At 34.9% G+C, this 22189-nt stretch overlaps 2 protein-coding genes across 4 annotated transcripts in view; both read left to right on the forward strand.

Moving 5' to 3' along the window:
• LOC135845406 (deoxyhypusine hydroxylase-like) overlaps nt 1-22189 on the forward strand; it is a 152570-nt gene that overhangs the window by 103952 nt on the left and 26429 nt on the right. The window lies entirely within an intron of this gene.
• Nucleotides 712-20950, forward strand: LOC135845409 (uncharacterized). Of its 3 annotated transcripts, none has more exons than XM_065363936.1 (2): nt 712-1050; nt 18516-20950. In XM_065363936.1, the coding sequence occupies exon 2, from the start codon at nt 18556-18558 to the stop codon at nt 20593-20595; it is 2040 nt and encodes a 679-aa protein (XP_065220008.1). In that variant the 5' UTR covers nt 712-1050; nt 18516-18555; the 3' UTR covers nt 20596-20950. The 3 variants fall into 3 exon arrangements, with proteins under 3 accessions (XP_065220008.1, XP_065220009.1, XP_065220006.1); XM_065363937.1 differs by lacking the exon at nt 18516-20950 and adding an exon at nt 6093-8573; XM_065363934.1 differs by lacking the exon at nt 18516-20950 and adding an exon at nt 11770-14215 and having other exon boundaries at nt 765-1050.

A 22189-nucleotide genomic window follows, 5' to 3' on the forward strand; every position in this document is an offset into this window, starting at 1 on the left:
GACCACCAATCCTAGTGTGGATAGCTCAGTGCAGAAATGGGAGTAAAGTCCTTACGTGAGCTGAGTCCTGGGGGTTCAGATAATCAAATCGTTGATGTTCTCAATGTGTTTAAATTTTATTAACTTGAACTTGAAAAGTAATTATTTAAATGGAAGATGACTTAAAAGAACCGTGATTTACCTATCAATGAGCTGAATTCATTTGCGATGTTGAAGCTTGGGACATCTCTCTCCTGTCATCAGACTCATACAAGCACTCATAACGAAAACAAAATTTTTTCAATTCGATTTTGAGCTTGCATAAAAAAATTATTTTCAATATTGCATTTTGAGTTTGCAAAATGAAAAATTGAAAATTTTTAACTGCCCAAAATTTAATTTTTACACTTTGTGGAGAAATTTTAAAATTCCGAAGACTTTGAAAATCGCACTGGAGGCTTCAGAATGATCATTGATCAGAAACGTTTGAAGCTCGGAGGAGTTGATATTAGTCTCAGGGCTGATTGTTATTACTTTTACAGAATAAATACTCGAGTCAATTCTGTATTTGAAATAATTGGCCAAAAATGAAAAAATCAATTTACGCAGCTGAAATTCTGGTTATAAATATATTTAGACCGTACCGCTCCCGAAAATCGCGGTCTCGTTCAACCCTACGGTGGTCACTTCGAGATGTTCTCTTGTCAGTAGACAAACACTTGACAGAGAACATGTACTGATCTCTTTTCAGCTTCGTAGTTCGTAGTGCATATTAATTTGAAAAGCATTTGAAATGAAATCCTTTCTAGGACAATACAGACAGTACATAATGTGGTTCACCGGCAGTCTGTCGTCATCCAGGTACTTTCTTTGGTACTAGGGGTGTTAAAACTGGTTTTTTTAAATCACGCTTTCAGTATCTGTTCTTTCGCTAGACTTCCGTGTGACGGTTTACTATATGCGTAGTCGATACTCGATATTCACAGTGTTAGTGTTTGTTAGTAAAAGGAGGACGTTATTGGTGGCACGTGTATTTATGTGTTTGAGAATTTCAAGATTATCGTCTCGGTGGTAAGTAAATTTCTGTACTTTACGTATAGCCTTAGGGTGTACCTTATTTACATTTCATATATTTTTATGGTGGAAGTTATATTGTATCTGAATGAGTTTAAATAGCCAAGATTATTGCTCCTGCAGACCAAAGGATTGATTTCAGTAATGAATTACTTTCGGGGTTAATATTGAAAAATTGAATGAAAATGTTTTTAAGCCTTCAGTGACTTTGTGGGTAACTGTGAAGTGAACCATAACAGGGGTCCTATTACGTTTCGAGTTGAAATCCAGAGGAAGTTTATTTCTGATTGCAAAAATGTAAAAACATTATGAGGAGGTGGATAGCAAAACGCAATAACTCCATTTTTGGTATTTTTGGGAAATTAGGAAAAATTGTCAGGAGGGGAAGGGTGGGGGGTCGAGTTCCGAAATTGGTGTCAAATGAAAGGGGAAGGTGCCACAAATAAAATTTCCACTCAATTTCAAAATTTCGGTCACCTGGGTAAGCACAGTGAGGAAAAGAAAAAAAAGTTATTGCGTTTTGAACGCAAAATTTTTTTTTTTGGTGTTTTTCTGCAAAAAAACGTATTTTTTATTTGAAAAAATTAATGTTTAATCGAGAATTTTCGATAAAAAACAATTAAAAAAATGGAATGTGAAATTCAAACAATTCCTGTGTGTGATATGGCATTCAGAGAGTGGCAACGAAAGCACTATTTTTTTAAGTAACTCCTACCCAACGATTTTCAGTACCCACCCGATGAAAAAAAACAGTGTTACCACATCTGCGCAACTGAAATGTATAAAAAGTAGTGGAGTTATTGCGTTTTGCAAACAAAATCTCATTTTTCAATGCATTTAGCTCTAAAATCAGACTTGTTTTCCTCGATTGCGCTATGATATTCAACTGATGGACAAAATCTGACACCGGGAATGGATTCCCCGTTGAATTTTACATAAGGATAGATATCAAACTCAATTTTCGTAATTTTGGAGTCATTGCGTTTTGCTATCCACCTCCTCATTTGACTTTTGAAGTACTACGAGGTAAGTAGGTTTTCAACTCGAATAAGTTCTAAGTAGAAAAAAATGACAGTAGGACTTATAAAATGAATTCGTTTCATTGGCTTCATCGATCTCATCATACTGGCCAACAAAATAAAGGACGGATGATTTTTGTGCTACACTATACCTCTCTAGTGCAAAATCCTCCTTTGGAAATGACCGATCCTTGCTGCCAGAGTCGTCATCTTCAAATTCACTCTGATCGTTGACGTTGGATTTTTCATTTCCCTCGTTCAATTCGCAAGTGGATTCATTACCGAGTGTCAGCGGGGGATTCGTCATCGTTGCTTTTAGAGCTGTCGTTCTCATTAGAGTCTGTATGTCTTTCATCGCTGTTATCAGAAATTTTTTTACAGGGGTCTTCGATTTTTTTCAAAATCAGATCATGTGTAAAGGTCATCAAACGATGACGAATGAAGCAAACTGGGCATTTTTTCGATTTTTTTTTGGCGGAGCTGTGAGGCTTCAAAGTTTTCCAAAATGGCCGAAAATGGAAAATTTCAGTTACAAATTATTCCGCTTGTACATGGTTGAGAATTTTGAACTTTTTTTCAAATTAAAGTACTCTGAGAGGGTAATTGACGAATGGTGTCAAAATCAGAGTTGCCACTTTCAAAACCCTAAAAAAAAAACACAATTTAAAAACTTATAATTCAAATGTAACCGATCTCCATATTCTCGACGAGTAAAAATTCTCAGTTTTAATCCTTTTCAAGTAGAATAACATATCAAAAAATTTGGACCAGCATTTTTTTTCATTTTCTAGAAAAAAAATTACAAGCTTACACTAATTGCAAAAATGCTATCAGAAACCTAAAAAATAAAAATTTTGGCATTTTTGATATATTTTACCAATGTGTCGAACGAACATGTGAAAAAAAATACCCCTCCCCACAATTTGTCAATGAATTGACGAGAAATCCCATTTTTCGTGCCATAAGAGTGAAACATTTTCACGTGTTCGTCTACACATTAGTAAGATTTCTTGAAAATGCAAAAATTTTCATATTGTAGGTTAGCTTTTATATAATGTAATCAGAAAAATAGTAATCAGAATGGACCAGAGCGTTTTTTTTTTTTTTTTTTTTTTTTTTTTTTTTTAAATTTGATGAACTTGTTTTGGAAAAATGCCGAAAAAACAGAATGTCGAGGAAGTAATGTGGGAATATTCCCAAGTAGGTAGACCTCTGATGATAGAAACAAAAATTTAGAAACCTTATTGCTCTAAAATATTGAATTGCTTTGAAGAGTGTGATAGGGCGCCTTGCTCAATTGGCCGAATCACAAAAAAATTAAACTTTTGAAAAAAATTTTATTGGAAAATGAAAGTTTCAAAAAAACTTAGATGTGACCAGGCATGAAATTCGGTCACTTAAAAAGTGACTTAGTCACTTATTTCACTTGCAAGTCACTTTTGTCACTATTTCGGGGAAAATGGCCAAAAAAAAGTGACTGGTCACATATTTTATTTTTCATGAAAATCCTTCAGAATCATCACTTTAAAAAAATTTTAAATCAACTGGTCAACATTATAATGATGATAATAATAATAATAATAATAATTTTACTCAATTCATCTACATAATACAATAGAATTCTTCAAGTTCTCCCTAAAAATGTAAGACGATGCGATTTGATAGAGCCGATATTTTCCAAACCGTACAAAGGTAGATCGAAAGATCAGGCAAAAATTTATCACCTGTCAGAATTTCAAGTGCTAAAGTGCCTTTTTCGATTTTTGGTGAATTTTTGAAAATCAAATTTTGGCCAAAATTGAGGGGAAAAAATCAAAATTTTACCTAATGGACCAAAAAAGGTGAAATTTGGGATATACCCTATTTTTGACACGCCAAATTGATTGGAAACTATTTCAACCCGTTTGTAGCAGTTCTGGAGCCTCCAGCAAGTTTTTTATACTTGAAATTTCCCAAAATTTCATCAAATGAAGATGGAAAGCTGAAATTCATTTTGCGAACTAATTTTTTCGGCTTTCCATCTCCATTTGATAAAATTTTGTGGGAATTTCAAGTTTTGCTGGAGGCTCCAGAACTGCTCAAAACGAGTTGAACAGTTTCCAATCGATTTGGCGTGTCGAAAATAGGGTATATCTCAAATTTTAGCTTTCTTGGTCATTTTGGTACAATTTTGATTTTTTTCTCTCATTTTTGGCCTTTTGATTTTCAAAAATTCATCAAGAATCGAAAAAGGCACCTTAACACTTGAAATTTTGACAGGTGAAATTTTTGCTCGATCTTTCGATCTACCTTTGTACGGTTTAGAAAATTTCGTACAAGTCCTATGCTGGAACGCAAAATCTGCGATTTTGGCTGCCACTTTTTTTTTAGGAAAAGGGCTAGAAATGTTCCTTAGGGCTGGGCTCCTTATTTAAGAAAAAAGTTGTCCTGGAGGATCGACCGGGGGGGAGGTTGCCATAGATCCTTATCCCTGCTCCTCAACTAACATAATATTATGTATTTTGCTCTCATTTCTAAATTGAATAGTGGATTGCATGCCTGTGTGACATTTCCAAAAAAAAAAAAAAAACACGATTATAATGAGGATTTTTTTTAATGGATCAAAAACATTAATCAATAGCACTTTTTCAAAAAAACAAAAAAAGAATTTAAAAAAAAATCAATTTCGTTTTTTTAAAATTGTTTTTCAAATAACGCTTTGCTCAGGCAATTTTTCGCTCGGGCAATTTTTTCGCAAGTCGCTTTTGTCAGAAATTGCCAAATTGCTAAATTCGCATAAAAGTCTCGCAAATTTGCTAAAATGTTTCGCTTTTTTGCTGTAAATGGCTAAGAAGCCCTGCCTTTTACTGAAATTATTGTCAAAGTTTCGTTTTCTGTCAAAAATAACAAAAAATCTGATCTCGCATTTAGCTTAAATTGTCATGAATTTTTTTTTTTTGCAGAAATTTGTCAAAAGTGTTGTTGTTTTTTGCATCCGAAAACTCGCACTCTTTTCCAATAATAGTTTTAATTGTCGTTTTTTTGCCTGAAAGTGCTAAAGGAAAAAAAAACTTCTTTTGCTGAAATGGCCAAAAGCCTCGTATTTATTGCCAGAAATCGTGAGAGTTCTCAATTTTTGGCCCAAAATTACCAAAAAGAAATCGTTTTTTTCTTCAATCAAAAAGTTGCAATCCAACTTTTTCGGCAAAAATTGGGAAAACTACTGTTTTGGCAGTACTTGCCAAAATGTCCTGCTTTTTGCTGAAATTAAACAAGTTTTTATCGAGTTTCATTTTTAGGTTTTAATAAGTTACTAAAGTCACTTTTTTCAAAAAAAATGATTAAGTACGACCCGTGGATTTTCAAAAAATTATTGATTAAATTTGAATAATGTTTGCATTAAAAACATCTATTTCTTCATGAAGTCGTTCTATTTTCGAATTGTGAATTTTCCGAAGCTTTTGCCCTCGTTTCGCTCGAGCCATTTCATATGCGCTTTCAAAACTTAAGAAAATAGTATAATTGAACCGGAAAACTAATCCCTCCCCCCGCACAACAGGGCTTCGATTCGTCTCTGGTTATAGAAAACACGAACGTTTAAGATTGAGAAAACAAGTTGAAGTTGAGTCGCGTTGAGATACCTTTCATTTCCACAGGTTTGTGCTGGAGTAATACAGAATTCGCTCGCCTGATCTCACTAAAAAACGATAAATATTTTCCTACCAAGTTCAAATAAGGGCAACCCTATTGAGCACACAGTCGTGTTTGGAAAAAAAGGCACAACTGTAGACCTAATAACGATATTTGGTGCCCATGATGTTCGAAAAAATTGGACCCCTCCCCCTCCCACACCTGATTGCATGTACATATAATTCATTTTTCAAGGGGTCTGGTAAACCTGGAAAAGTCAGAGAAAATCATTTGCAAACATGAGTGGACACCCTGTAATGTTTTATTTAAAGCTTGGTGTAGGTCTGCTTAAAATCAACAAAAAATAATGGTTAACTAGTACGAAATTGAATAAGATCGTTTCGATTTCAGATTATCCATCAATCCGTGGTGACGTTCTTGTCTGCAAGCGATGGCAGCCAACAACAACCCGGCGAATCCAAAAGAGAATCGATTGGTGTTTTCTTCCAACCCTGGTGGGTTGCAAGAGTTGGCTTGCGTCGTTACATCAGCTTCATTTTATTGTCGTCAGCTGAACCAATGCGAAATTGTCTCGTTGCCATTGCCTTCAATTATCCGACAAATGATCAAAGAATGTATCTTAGTGGTAGAGAATTCTCTGAAGAAATGGAGTAAGTTTCACGATTCGTGTATTTTTTCGCATCGCAAAGACGAGAATATCGCGATTGTTTTTGAAGATTTCATGGCATGGCGGGCTGATGGAACAATCAACTTCGAAGAAACGGCTGTGAATTTGATCGAGTGCGATAAGTCGAGTCAAATGGAAAAGTATCGATTAGCGTGTATTTACTGTTTGGTCGACGATGTCAAAAAACTATGGCCGATAGAGACAGATGCTGATCAACCGCTGATTAAGTATTGGAATCAACGTATGAGTGGCGAGCAGTGTGCGGAGTCTTCATTGTTGAAAGACAACTCTTTTCATAATCAGTCAGCGTTCGAGTATCTTTGGGGATTTATGACCGACGACGAACAAGTACGGAAGGTCAAGAATATCAGCAATTGGAGTACAGGAAAATCGTTGCTGAAGTACGCGTTGCTCAAATTGAGCGAAAGTCAACTGGAGCGTGTGATGATGTCACATGCCAGCGATGTTTTCTACGCATTGTATTTCGAATCGAAGGCTTCGGTAATTCCATTATGGGATCATGTAAAGAACGTGATCACACCAAATGTTTTTAAAGCAATTATCCTCCAGTTTTTAGCTTTTGCTACGAGGAAGGTGCCCAGTTTGGCGTACGACTTGTGGATTAGAGCGCCGGAGTTGTTGAAAAACCACATATTGGTCAATAATTTTCAATATGTATTGAACTGTTCAACGAAAGACGAGAGATTGTTTTTTGACTTGTTGTTGACAACTGACGTCGAGACTAGGGAAAAGATTTGGCGAGAAAAATGGCGAGATATTATCGTTGATGTGTCTCCCAGCTATTTGCAAAAGATCATGGAATTGTGCCTTGGCAGTGGGGATGAAATAGCTTCGTTCAAAAAAACTCACTTGAGTAATTATCCTCTGATCGAAAAGTGTTGCAAAACGATGGTATTAGCTGGACATTTTGATGAAATGAGTGATTTTTTTCATTTCGCTTCGGACGACTCCGAGATTATTTTCAATCTGAAGACGAATGTCTTGAAATCGCAATTTCTGCGAGATGCTTATATCAAAGTTCAGCGTGTTAAGGACATGGATTCTGTAGTAACGTTTCTCAGGAACACATTTCCCGATACGAGTGAGCGCCAAGAGTTTGAAAGAAATCTAATCTTGAGCGACGAATCGTTGACTTATTTTAGATTGGTTATGCAAAATGATGTGAATTTGATTGTTGGGGTCAAACATTTTGTCTGCAATATTCTTTCTTTAGATGCTGATTTAGCGTCGGCTAAAAGCATGTTATTGATGTTGAATTACGAGATTTTAATTTCGGGCAATTTTAAAATCAATTCGCGGTCGAATTCCTCATCTCGAAACGATTTCATTAAGTGGTGTCTGAATGACGATAACGATGCATTGGTTAACTTCAAACAATCTTTACCTGTGAGCCAGATTTTCTACACGATGTTAGAAAAATGTGCTCTGGAATTGAAACAATGGGTGGATAGAAACCCGACTCCAGCTGGTCAATCCCCTCGGTACAGTTCCATATATTCGGAGTCGATTTTTTCACATTTGAATTGGTTCCTCGAATGGGTTTTCCTAACGAAGGAGGCAGTGCTGGATTTCAAGCGTGATAAATTGTCATCGTATTTTCGTGTAGAGCAGACCAGATCGATATTCGAGATAGATGGCACGGCATTCTTCAATCAACTGCTATGCTGGTTTTTAAATGACGATAGACCACGAATGGAACTTTTCAAGGTTTTTTTTTGCCATTCGGGTTCGAGGTTTCGAAAACGAAAACATGACCAGGTCAGTTGAAAAGTACGATGAAAGCGGTTATTGATTTTGAAAATTGCTTTTGAAAGAATACGATTACCTATTTTCAATGCATTTGTTGCTTATTTCATCGCACCCAGCATTGAAATATTAGTATGGTATGCTCATTTTGGATCTTGATTTAATCTTGAACAGTACTAAATTTTTTACTCAATCCTTCAGTTTTGTGTCTACTTATGATTTTAATTAAGTACTTAGTTCTTAAGTTTGTAGATATTTGATTTCCTTTCTGTTTTTCATGGTTTTCAAATATGTAGTGTGATATTAGATAATAATTTTTTTGAGTCAAATGAATTTTTTGCTCATGGTATTCGAACAAAAATTCGTTAATTGTTAGTATCTATTATTTGCCTTAAAGTTACTTATTTTTCAATTCAATATACATATATGTTATTGGATTTATATGTGTGTGAATTTATTTTATCGTCTCTGTTTCTTATCAAAATTGATGAGAAATATCCAAAGTTTTTATTTTTTAAAAAATCGTCATTTGAATTTTAAAATTTTGAAACAAAAATAATAAACTTCTTCATTGATATATCACACAAGAAAACATCGTTTTCATACCCCTCACAATACTACACTAATTTTCGGGAGCTTTTGCCCTCGCAAAAAAAATCATTTAAATTTTAAAATTTTGAAGCAAAATGATAAACTTTTTATCAGTAACTCATCACACAAAATAAAGTTGTTTTTATTCCTCTCGAAATGCTGATTTTCGAGCGCTTTCGACCTCGCTTCGCTTGGGTCAGTTTTCTTTTCTTTTTTAATTTTGGATTTTTTTTTTTTTTTTTAAATATTCGAATTCTATCGTTTTTATGCCTCCTTGAATACTAATTTCGAGAGCTTTCACACTCGTTCTGCTCTGGCCCATTTGTTTTCCTTTTTCCAAGAAGAAAACAAAACGAAAAATTGAAGCGAAATGTTACAAGTTTGGCGTCTATGTACTTGTTTAAATATGTAAACTCATAAGGTGTTTGAAAACATCTGAAAAGCAAGCATTTTTTACAAAAATTTGACTAAAAACTTGATAGTAAATATTGACCTCTCCAACCCCCCCCCCCCCTCCACACCTTAAAAAATTCCACAAGTGCTCGAAAGATGACTTGCTAGAAATTCTGCTAGAAGTCCTACTCAAATCCTACTTTTTCGTTTTTAAATTTTGTTAAACACCCTGAAATTGAGATACCTCCGAATAGTAAAAAAAAAAACTGTGAATTTCAAAATGCTGTGAAACATGTCAATTTTATTCTATTTTTATCAAAATTTTGCGGGTTTACCTATATCAAAATATGAACGTTTTCGAGTATAAAAATCGTTGATTCTATTTGTTCAAAAATATTTTGGTTTCTATCCTGCTTATCACAAAAAAACTCAATTTTTTGGTATTTTTGAGGTGAAAGTTCTTATCTAATAAAAAAACATCGTAGACCAGCTGAAAATATCACATTCCTCTGGGGTATTGTAGCGCATGTAAGGAAAAATACACAAAAAAAAACTTTTGTCTCAACTTGCCCCTTAGATAAAAATTGCTGTGCAAAGTTGCATAACTGCTATTTTTCCCTTTTTTTTTTTTTGGTTTTTTCAACGTGAAAACTACTATGAAAATGAAGAATGCGCGAGAATTGGAAAATACCGCGTGTCCTTGGTATATCTTGGCTTGATCGTTTAACAGATCAAATTATTTATAGAAACTTGAGGAGGGACCAAGTTATGCTTTTTCAACGTAGGGGTTGCGGGGGGGGGGGCTGATCGAAAACCTCGAATAGTACTGGTCTGATGAAGTTGGATCGAATCGAAGGATTAAAATTTGAAAAAAGAAGAGATATTTATGTTTTTTAATTATAAGTGAACAAGAATGGACCAATAATGAAAAGATTGAATGGTAAAAAAGAAAGGTAGAGTAGGATTCCTGGCGAGACTTATTTTTACTAACATGATTGGAGAAATTTTCCTCGTGAAACTCGACAGTTTCATGGGATTAACAAACACATATTTTTTCACCAGTAGGTATACATGAGAGCTCTCCCATCTAATCTATAGATTCCTGTTAGTTATGGGGTGAAAAGGTGCTAAAATTGGTGTGCAAGTTGATTTTACTTGAAAGTAGGTAGGTACCTGACTGAGGTGTTGACTTCGAAAAGTTTGTCTGATACTTTGATTTTTTCATATTCTGCGATATTCTGTAAAATTGCAGGGTTCACCAACACCGCTCATCTTTCACCGAGGGGACTTGTTTGATGGTGTAATTCTCTCATTTGAGGTAGCAACTTGGTAGAGTGCTAGCGAAAAAAACGTTTTTCCCTTTTTTTCCAGAATTTTGAGAGCTCATTTGTTGACTTTTTTAGATTTTGAGTTGCACATTTTTGAGAGCTTCCGCCCTCGCTTCGCTCGGGCTATTTGCTCTTCTTTTTCCACATGAAAAACTTATTGTTCTAATTCAAGAAATGTTCAAAGTTTGAATCAGAAAAATAAACTCGTCCCTCCATAAAGAAACTTTTTGTTTTCACTTCTCAAAACATGATTGAATTTTTGCATTCAAATACCATTGTTTTTGTGCCTCTCAGAATACTGATTTCTGAGAGCTTTTGCCCTCGCTTCGCTCAAGCCAGTTCGCTTTACTTTGTCAATCTTGGATTTTTCAAAAAAAAATCATTATTCGAATTTCAAAATTTTGAAACAAAATGACGAACTTTTTATAGGTAACTCATTGGTCATTACTCAAACATCATCGTTTTTTATATCTCTCAAAAATATACTGATTTTCGAGATTTTTTGCCCTTGCTTCGCTCGGGTCTGTTTGTTTTTTTTTTTTCGATATCATTCGAATTGTATCGTTTTTATGCCTCCTAGAATATTAATTTTCGAAAGCTTTTGCCCTCGCTTTGCTCGGGCCCATTTGATTTTCTTTTTGCATTTTCCATTTTTCAACAAAAAATAACATTCAAATTTTAAAATTTTGAAGCAAATAGTACTTAATATGAAATATTTACAATCAAAATTGAAGAATTCTGGTTAAATATGATTTTAAGCGAACATGATGTGATGTTCATCAATTTTTAAAATTGATAAGGTGAAAATCAAACAAAAAATTGAATTGAAACATTATATTTTATGGCGTTTACCTACTTGTTTGAATAAAATCATAAGATGTTTGAAGACAAGAAAAGCAAACATTTTTTACAAAAACTTGAATGTGAATTTTTCCCCTCCCCCCCCCTTGAAAAATTCCATAAGTGCCCGAAAAATGACCTGCTGAAAGTCCTGCTAAAAGTCCTACTTGAGTTCTACTTTTTTATTTTGAAATTTTGTTAGACACCCTGTATCTACATTTTTAACGTCCAACTTATTGTTTTAAAATCCGTTATTGTTGTGAGCTTCTTGAACCAATGTGAAGAAGTTGAAAAAAATCACAAGGAGTGTAACGTTTAACCAAACATTTAACCATAGGTGCTTTCTAAACAACGACCTCTAACAAGAATATATCTTTGCAAAATAATGTGGGTATTGCGAGCTTGGTGTAGGTCTACGTAAAATTAATTAACGAATACTTGTCAACTAGTACGAAATTGAATTAGATCGTTTCGATTTCAGATTATCGGTCAATCCATGGTGACGTTCTCGTCCGCAAGCGATGGCAGCCAACAACAACCCGGTCAATCCAAAAGAGAATCGATTGGTTTTCTCTTCCAACCCTGGCAGTTTGAAAGAATTGGCTTGCGTCGTCACATCAGCATCATTTTATTGCCGTCAGCTGAACCAATCCGATATCGCCTCGTTGCCTTTGCCTGCAATTTTCCGACAAATGACCGAAAAATGTATCTTAGTGGTAGAGAATTCTCTTAAGAAATGGACTAACTTTCACAATTCGCTTATTTTTTCGCATCGCAAAGACGAGAATATTGCGATTGTTTTTGAGGATTTCATGGCATGGCGGGCTGATGGAACAATCAACTTCGAACAAACGGCTGTGAATTTGATCAAGTGCGATCTGTTAAGTCAAATGGAAAAGTATCGATTAGCGTGTATTTACTGTATGGTCGACGATGTCAGAAAACTTTGGCGGATAGAGACAGCTGCCAATCATCCGATGGTTAGGTATTGGAATTCTCGTATGAGTGGAACACCGTACAAGATTCCGGTAGAGCCGGGCTGTAGCTGTATCGAAGCTTCGTTGTTGAAAGACAACTACTCTGGCACTCGGTCAGCGTTCGAGTATCTTTGGGGATTTATGACCGACGACGAACAAGTACAGAAGGTCAAGAATATCGGCAATTGGACTAAAGGAAAATGGTTGCTGAAGTGCGCGTTGCTTAAATTGAATGAAAGTCAACTGCAGCGTGTGATATCAAATTCCAACCACGTTTTTTACGTATTATATTCCGAAGCGAGGGCTTTAGTAGTCCCTTTATGGGATCATGTAAAGAACATGATTACACCGGAGGCCTTTAATGCTCTTATCTTTCAGTTTTTAATTTTCGCTTCGAGGAAGGTGCCCAGTTTGGCGTACGAGATATGGATAAGAGCGCCGGAGATGTTGAAAAATCATGTACTAGTCAATAATTTTCAACATCTGTTGAATTCTTCAACGAAAGACGAGAGATTGTTCCTTGACTTGTTGCTGACGACTGATGTCGAGACTAGGGAAAGCATTTGGCGAGAAAAATGGCGAGATATTATCGTTAATGTGTCTCTCAGCTATTTGCAAAAGATCATGGAATTGTGCCTTGGCAATGGTGATGAAATAGCTTCGTTCAAAAGAACTCACTTGAGTAATTATGCTCTGATCGAAAACTCCTGCCAAGCGATGGTATTACGTGGATATTTTGATGAAATGAGTTATTTTTTTCGGTTCGCTTCCGACGACTCCGAGATTATTTTCAATCTGAAAAAGAATGTCTTGACATCGCAATATTTTCGAGATGCTTGTATCAAATTTCCGCGTGTTAAAGACATGAATTCTTTAGTAACGTTTCTCAGGAACACATTTTCCGATACGAGTGAGCGCCAAGAGTTTGAAAGAAATTTAATCTTGAGCGACGAATCGTTGACTTATTTTAGATTGGTTATGCTAAGTGATGTGAATTTGATTGTCGGTGTCAAAAATTTCGTCTGCAGTATTCTTTCTTCAGATGCTGATTTAGCGTCGGCTAAAATCATGTTATTGCAGTTGAATTACGAGATATTAATTTCGGGCGATTTTGTAATCGATTCACGGTCGAATTCCTCGTCTCGAAACGATTTCATCAAGTGGTGTCTGGACGACGATGACGATGCGTTGGATAACTTCAAACGATCTTTACCTGTGACCGTGATTTTCTACACCATGTTTGAAAAATGTGCTCTGGAACTGAAACAATCGATGGACAGAAACGTCATTATAACTGGTGAACGCGCTTCGTTCAGTTCCTTCCGTGTGAAGTTGATTTTTTCCAATTTGACCTGGTTCCTCGAGTGGGTTTTCCCTACGAAGAATGCAGTGCTGGACTTCAAGCGTGATAAATTGTGGTCGTATTTTAATGTAGAGCAGATGAGATCGATATTCGAGATAGATGACCAGGCGTTCATCGATCATCTTCTATGCTGGCTTTTAAACGACGATAGATCACGAATACATATTTTCAAGATTTTTTACTCCCGTGTACGATTTCGAAAACGATTATACTATCAAAATATCACCAAAAAAGCCCGATAAAAACTTCTATTGTTTTGAAAATTTCTAATGCATTTAGTTGTTTATTTCATTCCACCCAGCTTTGAAATATTAATATTGCTTCTCGTTTTGGATCTTGATTTAATCTCGAGCAGTACTAAATTCATTATTTAGTTCGTAAGTTTGTAGTTAGATACCACATATTTGGTTTCCACTCTGTTTTTTACATTTTTCAATTGGAGTGATATTAGATAGGAACTAATTTTTTTTTGAGTTGAATGTTGAATGCATTTTTTGCTCTTTATGGTATTTAAACAAAAATTCTTCATTGTAAGCATCTTTGCCTCTAATTTACTTTTTTTCAATTCAATATAAGTTGTTGGAATATTTGCGTGTGAATTTATTTTTATCGTCTTTGTTTCTTCTTACTTATCAAAATTAATGAGAGAGATCCGAGTTTTTTTTTGGGGGGGTCTTGACTTCCCGTTTAATTTTAGACATCATTTACCTTGTCCTACACTGACGCGCAGTAAATATTTAGGATCCTACAAGATTTCATGACATAATCCAGATGCGAGGGGAATGAGATTGTTCTGAATTTAGCTCTATTTTAAATTTCGCCGCTAACCGCATTATTGAAAATCTGAAAAAATGTGATTTTTTGATTTAAAACATGAAAAAAGTTTTGATTGGTGAAATTGACTCATTTGACGCCTGTTACTACGCATCGGTTGAAAAAGTTGAAAAAACATGTTCACTCGATGAAATGAACTTATCACAAAAGAAATCAAAGTTCTGAGTAAATTGAAAAAATTCACGAATTTTAATGTTTTTGCCATGGGTGTAATTTCTATCAACTTTTTCATGAAATACGCCAAAAAGAGGTCAAATAATGAACAAATTCAAACTTTTTTCAGGGTGTCTAACAGGTGGGTACTGCAGGTACTGCAAGTACTGTAAAAGTACTGCATTGAAATCCTCGGTACTGCAAGTACTGTAAAGTACTGCATTTTGCCTGAAAAGAACTGTATTTTTTCTCGAAATCATTGATTTAAAATTTTTTTAAAAACCTCAAAATGAATTAATTGGTGAAATTTTTTTTAAAAAATGTTCATTTTGTACCTCAAAAGACAGGGTGTCCACAAGCCTTGAAAACCTGGAAAAGTCAGGGAATTTTGTAATTTTCATGCAAAATCCCTGGAATTTTTAAAAAACGATCAATTGCAAATTTCAGATAAGGACTGTTATGAAAGGAAAACATTATTTTTTACTTCTCGAACCACAAATTTTCAAAAGCTTTTGCCCTCGCTTCGCTCGGACTTGTTTTCTTTTCTTTTTAAATAACCAGATGAACATTTTCTAGATAATATAAATCAAAGTTTTAAAGCCAAAAAATGAACTCACGAAAAAAACATCGTTTTTATGCATCTCGAAATACAAATTTACAAGAGCTTTCGCCCTCACTTGGATCTGTTCTGTTTTCTTTTTCAAAATCAAATTCCTTTAAAAAAGGATTATTCAAATTCTAAAATTTTAAAAGCCAAAAAAAACCTCGTTTTTATGCCTTTGGAAATGCAAATTTTCAGAAGCTTTCGCCCTCGCTTCGCTCGACCTTGTTCTCTTTTTTTTCAAAAGCAGTTAACTTCCTTCAAAAAAACATCATTCCAATATTAAAATTTAAAAAAATCAAAAAATAAACTCTTCTCATTTTTAAAAAAAACCTCGTTTTTATGCATCTAGAAATGAAAATTTTCAAAAGTTCTCACTTCGCTCGGGCCAATTTGTTTCTCAATTTTAAGATGAAAAAATTTCACATTTTGATGCCTCCAAAAATCCATAAAAGAAAAGAAACATTTTCAAAAGTTATTATGAATATTGTAATCAATTGGCCAAACTTGATGCATGTTTTATTCATTTATTTAATTTAAAAAGTTAATAATCAAAGTTGAGCTGTTTTTTATATCCGAAGAAGTATCCAGTTTGAAGAAAAGCTTATAAAGAAAAAATAGACCCCCAAAAAAATTTTTTTTTTCTTTAACCAAAGTATGGGGTAAGCATAGAAAATTGAAAAAATTGGTCTGGAAAACCTGGAAATGTCGGGGAAAATCATTTCCAGAAATGAGTGGACACCCTGTAATTATAATTTGTTTCGATTGAAATACTTATAATTTTATCGACAAATTCCAACTGGTTCAAAAATGTAATTTTTTTCTTGGGGGGGGGGGTGTCGGTGTAAGCTGGATAAAAAAAATATAAGGTAATGCAAAAAGTACTGTAAAAGTACTGCATTTCTTCGGAGAAATTTTGTTAGACACCCTGCTTTTTGATGTTTGGAATATTGGAAATTATTTTTTCGAATTTTGATTCTTTTGTGATGAGTTCAATTATTCATCGAGTGCGAAAGGGTTTTTTCAACTTTTTCAACGAATACGTAATAATCGGGGTCAAATGGGTCAACATCACTAATCAAAACTTTTTTTCATGTTTTAAATAAAAAACTCGAATTTTTTCGCAAACTTTCAATTTTTTAAAATCGGCTTTACGAAATAATGCCATCCCCATTTTTTAATAAGTTATTCAGCATGTAAAGTTGTCCATAATCTACATATTTTTTCTGCATTCATGAGAGTGAAACGATATGAAAACTACATTTTGAAACTTTTCGAGCTAATTTTTCGTATGAAAAATAGCGGCTACACTGATTTTTAAGATATCACCAAAAAGCCTATCAAAACTCCTAACTATTGGAAAAAGTTCCATTTTGGGGGGTATCGCGGTTATCGAGTAATCCACTTCTGAAATGTATATTTCAAGTTCTCCGGAAACTTTGTTAACCCCTAGTAGCCGTTAAAAAAGAGCCAGAGGGCTGCGATTTACGCCATTGGTCATCCCTTCGGGGAGGGTCTTTCCACAGGAAAAATTTCAAATAAATTGTCGATCCCCCTTACCTCTTCTTGGTCGAACTGACGTGGAATGACCTCTGAGCAATAATCTTGGCTAGGTCAACTCACCCAGTTACTTACGATAAAACGTGGAAAATCGAGGTAACTTATATAACTGTGAAAATAATCTTTTAACAATTCAAATTATTTTTAGAAACTTGAGGAGGGACCAAGTTATACTTTTTCATCGTGAAAGTGGAGGGAGGGGGGGGGCTCATCGAAAACATCGAATAGTACTTGTCTTACCATTACTTATGGAGTGAAAAGGTGCTGAAATTGGCGTGCAAGTTGATTTTACCAGGTGTTGAATTTAGAAAGGTCCCAACATTGAAAAGTTTGTCTAATACTTTGATTTTTTCATATTCTATATACAGGGTGTCCACAAGCCTGGAAAACCTGGAAAAGTCAGGGAATTTCGTAATTTTCACGCAAAATTCCTGGAATTTGAAAAAAAAACGATCAATTGCAAATTTTGGATAAGGGCCTGTAGTGAAAGGAAAACATTATTTTTTACTTCTCAAAACACAAATTTTCAAAAGCTTACCCTCGCTTTGCTCGGGCTTGTTTTCTTTTCTAATACGAATCAAATTTTATGGCTAAAAAATGAACTTCTCACGAAAAACACATGAATTTTATGCATCTTGAAATACAAATTTACAAGAGCTTTCGTCCTCCCTTCTCTCTAAATTTGAAACAGTGAAATTTCACGGTTTCAAATTTAGAGAGTTGGGCCTGTTCTGTTTTCTTTTTGAAAATCGACTTCCTTCAAAAAAACATCATTCAAATTCTACAATTTTAAAATCCAAAAAAACTACTTGTCCTCACATAAAAAAAACCTCGTTTTTATTCCTTTCAAAATGCACATTTTTAGAAGCTTTCGCCCTCGCTTCGCTCGGGCCTGTTCTCTTTTCTTCTGCATTCCGATATTAAAATTTGAAAAACCAAAAAATAAACTCTTCGATTTAAAAAAAACTTCGTGCAGTTTAGGTATCTCGAAATGAAAATTTTCAAAAGTTCTCGGCCTCGCTTCGCTCGGGCTAATTTGTTTCGCATTTTGAGATGAACAAATTTCACATTCTGAGGCCTCCAAAAATCTAAAAAATAAAAGAAAAATTTTTGCAAGTCATAATATGAATATTGTAGATATCAATTGGCCAAACTTGATGCATGTTTTATTTATTCATTTATTTTTAATTAGAAAAGTTAATAATCAAAGTTTGGCTGTTTTTTATATTTGAAGAAGTATCCAGTTCAAAGAGAAGCTTATGAAAAAAAAAATATTCCCCCCCCCCACTTCTTCTTAATTGAAGTATGGGGTAACTAAGCATAGAAAATTGAAAAAAATTGTCTGGAAAACCTGGAAAAGTCAGGGAAAATCATTTCCAGAAATGAGTGGACACCCTGCTGTAAACTGGTTCGATGGTGTAATTTTCTCATTTGAGGTAGCAACTTGGGAGTGGGAGAGAAAAAAACGAAAAATAATTTTTTAACGTTAACCTTTTTGTTTTAAAATCCGTTATTGTTGTGTGCCTCTTGAACCAATGTGAAGAAGTTGAAAAAATCACAAGGAGTGTACTGTTTAACCAAACATTTAACATACTTCTTAAACAACGACCTCTAACAAGACTATATCTTTGCAAAATAATATGGGTATTGCAAGCTTGGTGTAGGTCTACTTAAAATTAATTAACGAATACTGGTCAACTACATAGTACGAAATTTGAATTAGATCGTTTCGATTTCAGATTATCAATCCAACCGTGGTGACCTTCTTGTCTGCGAGCGATGGCAGCTAACAACAACCCGGCCAATCCAAATGAGAATCGATTGGTTTTCTCTTCCAACCCTGGCAGTTTGAAAGAGTTGGCTTGCGTCGTCACATCAGCTTCATTTTATTGCCGTCAGCTGAACCAATCCGATATCGCTTCGTTGCCTTTGCCTTCAATTTTCCGACAAATGACCAAAGAATGTATCTTAGTGGTAGAGAATTCTCTTAAGAAATGGACTAACTTTCACGATTCGCTTATTTTTTCGCATCGCAAAGACGAAAATATCGCGATTGTTTTTGAGGATTTCATGGCATGGCGGGCTGATGGAACAATCAACTTCGAAGAAACGGCTGTGAATTTGATCGAGTGCGATCTTTTAAGTCAAATGGAAAAGTATCGATTAGCGTGTATTTACTGTAAGGTCGACGATGTCAGAAAATTATGGCCGATAAAGACAGCTGCCAATCATCCGATGGTTAGTTATTGGAATTCTCGTATGAGTGGAACACCGTACAAGATTCCGGTAGAGCCGGGCAGTAGCTGTATCGAAGCTTCGTTGTTGAAAGGCAACTTCTCTGGCACTCGGTCAGCGTTCGAGTATCTTTGGGGATTTATGACCGACGACGAACAAGTACAGAAGGTCAAGAATATCGGCAGTTGGACTAAAGGGAGATGGCTGCTGAAGTACGCATTGCTTAAATTGAGTGAAAGTCAACTGCAGCGTGTGATATCAAATTCCAACCTCGTTTTTTACGTATTGTATGAAGAAGCGAGGGCTTTAGTAGTTCCATTTTGGGATCATGTAAAGAACATGATTAAACCGGAGGCATTTCATGCTCTTATCTTTCAGTTTTTAGTTTTCGTTTCGAGGAAGGTGCCCAGTTTGGCGTACGAGATATGGATAAGAGCGTCGGAGATGTTGAAAAATCATGTACTAGTCAATAATTTTCAACATCTGTTGAACTCTTCAACGAAAGACGAGAGATTGTTCCTTGACTTGTTGTTGACGACTGACGTCGAGACTAGGGAAAACATTTGGCGAGAAAAATGGCGAGATATTATCGTTGATGTGTCTCCCAGCTATTTGCAAAAGATCATGGAATTGTGCCTTGGCAGTGGGGATGAAATAGCTTCGTTCAAAAGAACTCACTTGAGTAATTATGCTCTGATCGAAAACTCCTGCAAAACGATGGTATTACGTGGATATTTTGATGAAATGAGTTATTTTTTTCGGTTCGCTTCCGACGACTCCGAGATTATTTTCAATCTGAAAAAGAATGTCTTGATATCGCAATATTTGCGAGATGCTTATATCAAAGTCCAGCGTGTCAAGGACATGGATTCTGTAGTAACGTTTCTCAGGAACTCATTTTCCGATACGAGTGAACGCCAAGAGTTTGAAAGAAATCTTATCTCGAGCGACGAATCGTTGACTTATTTTAGATTGGTTATGCAAAATGATGTGAATTTGATTGTTGGGGTCAAACATTTCGTCTGCAATATTCTTTCTTCAGATGCTGATTTAGCCTCGGCTAAAAGCATGTTATTGATGTTGAATTACGAGATATTAATTTCGGGCGATTTTAAAATCGACTCACCGTCGAATTCCTCGTCTCGAAACGATTTCATCAAGTGGTGTCTGGACGACGATGATGATGCGTTGGATAACTTCAAACGATCTTTACCTGTGAGCCAGATTTTCTACACCATGTTTGAAAAATGTGCTCTGGAACTGAAACAGTTGCTGGATAGAGACATCATCGCTGCAGGTTATGAGGACAGTTCCGCGTATTCGGAGTTGATTTTTTCAAGTTTGAATTGGTTCCTCGAGTGGGTTTTCCCTACGCAGAAGGCAGTGCTGGACTTCAAGCGTGATAAATTGTGGTCGTATTTTAGTGTAGAGCAGATGAGATCGATATTCGAGATAGATGACCAGACGTTCATCAATTATCTTGTATTTTGGCTTTTAAACGACGATAGATCACGAATAGACATTTTCAAGATGTTTCATTGCCGTGTACGGTTTCGAAAACGAAAACATCAACATATCACATGAAAAACACGATGAAAAGTTTTATTGTTAATGCATTTTGTTGTTTATTTCATTCTACCCAGCTTTGAAATATTAATATTGCGTCTCGTTTTGAATCTTGGTTTAATCTTGAACAGTACTGAATTTATTGCTCAACCCTTCGGTTTTGTGTCTATTATTTTAATTCGGTACCTACTCAGTTCTTAAGTTTGTAGATATTTAATTTTCTTTATGTTTTTCATATTTTTCAATTGGAGTGATATTAGATATATAATACGTAATTTTTTTTCTCTTTATGGTATTCTTACGAAAATTCTTCATTGTAAGTATCTATGCCTCAAAGTAACTTTTTTTCAATTCAATATAAGTTGTTGGATTATTTGCGTGTGAATTTATTTTATCGTCTCTGTTTTTTATCATAATTAATGAGAGAGATTCAAGTTTTTATTTTTTGGTAGTCTTGCGACTTCGAGTTTAATTTTAGGCGTCATTTGTGTTGTCCTACACTGACGCGCAGAAAATATGTACCTACGAGCTTTCATGACACAATCAAGAAGTGAAATGGGGCGATGCATTCGAAATCTTGAGGAATATGAGAGTATTTGGAATTTGGCTCTGTTTTATATTTCGTCGTTAACCGCTTTATCAATATATCACGGTGATCACTGAATGATGAAATGGTGATCTTGGTTGGTGAATTTTTTCATGAAGTTTTACCCCCCCCCCCAAACCCCCTATTCGTTCAACCATCTGTTATTTAAAAACAATTTTTAAAAACAAATGAACATACAAAATGAGTGTGGGTGTATTTCAGAAAAAGTATGAAAAAGATTATGCGTAATACATACATATTGCTGCGTTTGAGGCTAATACAGCTTTAATTGGCGCGATTTAGTGTGAAACTCTCATGTTAATTCTTCGGCTGTGACTGTCTGTTTCATGTTTTTCATAAGGTACAATACGAGTAGTCAAATTTAGCTCGCATCCAAACAACATTTAAAAAATTCATCATTCAAATTTTTAAAGAAATGTCAAGCCAAAACGCGCTTACAAAAGTTATTATTTTTTTTTTAATTTTCAAAAATTCAATTTTTGCATACCTACATTTTGATGGGGAAAAATGCTAGTTATATCATTAAGTGAATAATTTTTAGAAAGTTGGCCTATTTATACGTACATTTGTATCGCCAAAATGTCCAAAAATAGCCTCGTTTCTTGCCAAAAATTGTTACTTTCTCGTAAAAAAATTGAAGGAGTGTCCATTCTCCTTCCTAAACATTCCGCTTTTTTGCCTATAAAAAGTGTCAATGTCAATGACCAAAAAATTTCTCACATTTTCAAACATTGCTAAAAATGTGTGCTTTTCTAGGGTGTCTAACACTCCTATTTATCCTATTTATCCTACAAAAGTCCTTTTTTTGGCCTATGACACCTTTTTGTCCTTTTGGTGTCCTTTTTTTCTACAATTTTATCCAAAAGTCCTTTTTTTTCAAAATGACTTTTTCAATTTTTCCCACTTTTTTCCGGAGTTTTGAACTGGTAGGAAAGGGCTCATTTGTCGACTTTTTAGTGCTTACTTGAATCACACATTTTTGTGAGCTTCTGCCCTCGCTTCGCT

This window comes from Planococcus citri, chromosome 4 (assembly GCF_950023065.1).
Source record: "Planococcus citri chromosome 4, ihPlaCitr1.1, whole genome shotgun sequence".
Taxonomy (NCBI): domain Eukaryota; kingdom Metazoa; phylum Arthropoda; class Insecta; order Hemiptera; family Pseudococcidae; genus Planococcus; species Planococcus citri.

Excerpts from the sequence above, each read along its gene's own strand:
- LOC135845409 (XM_065363934.1), top strand. The coding sequence starts at position 11,810 with ATGGCAGCCAACAACAACCCGGTCAATCCAAAAGAGAATCGATTGGTT.